Below are 2,169 nucleotides of genomic sequence, written 5' to 3'. Positions count from 1 at the left end.
ATTTGACATAAACAATATTATTTAATCTTAATTAAGGTACTCACCATTAACTCTTCCTTTTGATCTTGTTGATGTTTGAATGAACTGTTGCCTTTGCACTGTTGAACAAATTGACAATTTGGAAACCAATGCGCATGCTCAATCCAAGGATCATCTCCTCGCTTCCACTCTGCCAGTTTCCCGCCGCAGAAGAAACAGCACACTGTGTCATTTGTTCCTATTTAAAAAAATCACACACAATTCTGGTTTAATTGAAAAACAAAAAGTAAGAGTTAATCTTATTTCGGTCAGACATAACTATAAAGCATAACCGTTAGAACTAGTAACTCTCATTTGCATCACTTACTTGTCTAAATTATAAAAGAAAACTCTTTTCTAACTGCATTTCTTCAAATCATCAAAGCTGGAAAAGAATCTTCTCTTCATCTAATTTTTGTTTTTTATCAATTAACTGAAAAATAGCAACATACTTTTTTCACAGTTGTTAAAAAAAAGACACGATTCTTACCATTGTCGTTAAAGCCTGCTTTAGACAGGTCGTTGGGACTAACAATGCCTGATATGGGCGAATTCTTGAAAGATGCCATTCTCGTGGCCAAGGTGGAATATTTCGGATATTTGGGTTTTTCAACGCAGATTCCAAGGTCCTTGAATACTTCCTTGGCCTTTTGGGCCGACTTCCACCTGGTACGTGATCAGAAACTGGTTGAAATGAAATCTGTAACGTAGATGTAGATGCGTAGTTTGAGGAGCTGGTATTGTTTTGATAGTTGTTCTCGGATACAACAAGTTGGTTTTCTGTTCCAGAAGATTGCACTTCTTCATCGATGGACTCAGGCATAAACTTAAAGAAGAGCAAACAAAAATGCATTGGCTAACGGTTTATAGTGAACAAAGCAGGTACAACAATAAAAGTTTAATTAATAACAATTTATCGTATCGACAGACATGTATTGATTTTACAGACTGACTTTGCTGAATATACTGACTATATAGACAAAATTTAAATAATTTATTACATCAAGTGTTTTATTTGTATTTTATATAAACTATTTTATCTTTAGAAAACAAAACAAAAACATAAAGAAAATAATAATAATAATAAAAAAAAAAACCCAAATGTTATTATTTACCAATAAGTATATTGATGGTTTGAAAAAAAAAATACAATTGATGAAATAAATATATATATATATATATATATATATTCATATTTTTCTGATGGTAAGCAATTTTAAAGTAAAAATGAACAAGGACAAAAATCATAATTCATTTTTTCCTAGAGCTAAATTTGAAAACGACAAAAAGACTCAAGAATCAGAGGTTGAAAACTTGCGTTTTGAAGTAAAGATTTTGAAAACCGAGAACGAGAAATTAGAAGAAAATACATGTAAAAGGCAAAGGCAAGTTTATGTATCTAAAATATTCAATTAAACGACATTTAATGTGGTAATAATTTACAAAGTACAAGCCAGTAATTAGAAATACGATATAATAGCTTACAGGAAAAAGAAAAACTTTCAGTGATGCATTCAAATGAACTTAAGTTGAAGGAGGAAGAAATAAAAACAATGAAGAAAGATATGGAAAAGACGAAGCTGGAAGTTCAATCTTTATACGCAAAGTACGTCAAAAAATAATTAATTACCTTTTATCATACCAGTATCCCTATTTTTAAAATAAGATTGTAAGTGACAGACGCATCAACAAATTGTTTTAGCAAATGTAAAATATTTATAAACATTAATTATCATCATTCAATAATCAATTTCCTTGTTTAATACAGAAATAGAGAATATGAAAAGAATTTTAAAAACACCAACCAAGACTCTGAAATCCTACGCTTGAAATATCAAGTAGATGATATGAAAGAAGAAATTCACGCCTTGAAAAAGCAAGCAGACAATTTGAGATTAGAAAAAATCCAAATTTAGAGGTAATAAAAAAGCGAAAAACTTTTGAACAAATAGACCCCACGTCCTATGATATGCGCGTACTTAATTTATGTTTTCTCTTTTTTCCATAAAGAAAATTTGAATTTGACCTAAAGAGAGAAGATTCCAGAACAGCATCTGAAATAAACCGACTGAGGCAAGTAATTTTGCAGCTAGAAAATCGGAAATATGGAACTCATATAGCGTCCTTATCATGGAAAAAAGGAGCTGCATT

General features: G+C 30.5%; 1 protein-coding gene and 1 long non-coding RNA gene across 2 annotated transcripts; one reads left to right on the top strand and one right to left on the bottom strand.

Annotated features, from left to right (window-relative positions):
* Positions 1 to 26: 26 nt before the first annotated feature.
* LOC134232480 (uncharacterized) lies at positions 27 to 841 on the bottom strand. Its single transcript, XM_062714439.1, has 2 exons — positions 509 to 841; positions 27 to 217 (listed from the first exon to the last, which is right to left on the bottom strand). The coding sequence occupies exons 1-2, from the start codon at positions 839 to 841 to the stop codon at positions 47 to 49; spliced, it is 504 nt and encodes a 167-aa protein (XP_062570423.1). The 3' UTR covers positions 27 to 46.
* A 645-nt stretch (positions 842 to 1,486) lies between these two features.
* On the top strand, positions 1,487 to 2,169 carry LOC134232481 (uncharacterized). Its single transcript, XR_009984790.1, has 3 exons — positions 1,487 to 1,624; positions 1,787 to 1,936; positions 2,029 to 2,169. It is a non-coding gene; the product is annotated as an uncharacterized LOC134232481 (long non-coding RNA).

Source organism: Saccostrea cucullata, unplaced genomic scaffold (assembly GCF_032062105.1).
Source record: "Saccostrea cucullata isolate Sc308-1 unplaced genomic scaffold, CSIRO_AGI_Scuc_v1 ctg11190, whole genome shotgun sequence".
Lineage (NCBI taxonomy): Eukaryota > Metazoa > Mollusca > Bivalvia > Ostreida > Ostreidae > Saccostrea > Saccostrea cuccullata.
This window is presented reverse-complemented; position numbering and strand designations above follow the sequence as displayed.

Bases quoted from the DNA above. Each gene is read 5' to 3' on its own strand.
- LOC134232480 (XM_062714439.1), bottom strand. From the start codon at position 841: ATGCCTGAGTCCATCGATGAAGAAGTGCAATCTTCTGGAACAGAAAAC. The intron at 218-508 runs GTAAGAATCGTG...TTTTTTAAATAG, and splicing joins AGCAGGCTTTAACGACAATG to GAACAAATGACACAGTGTGC.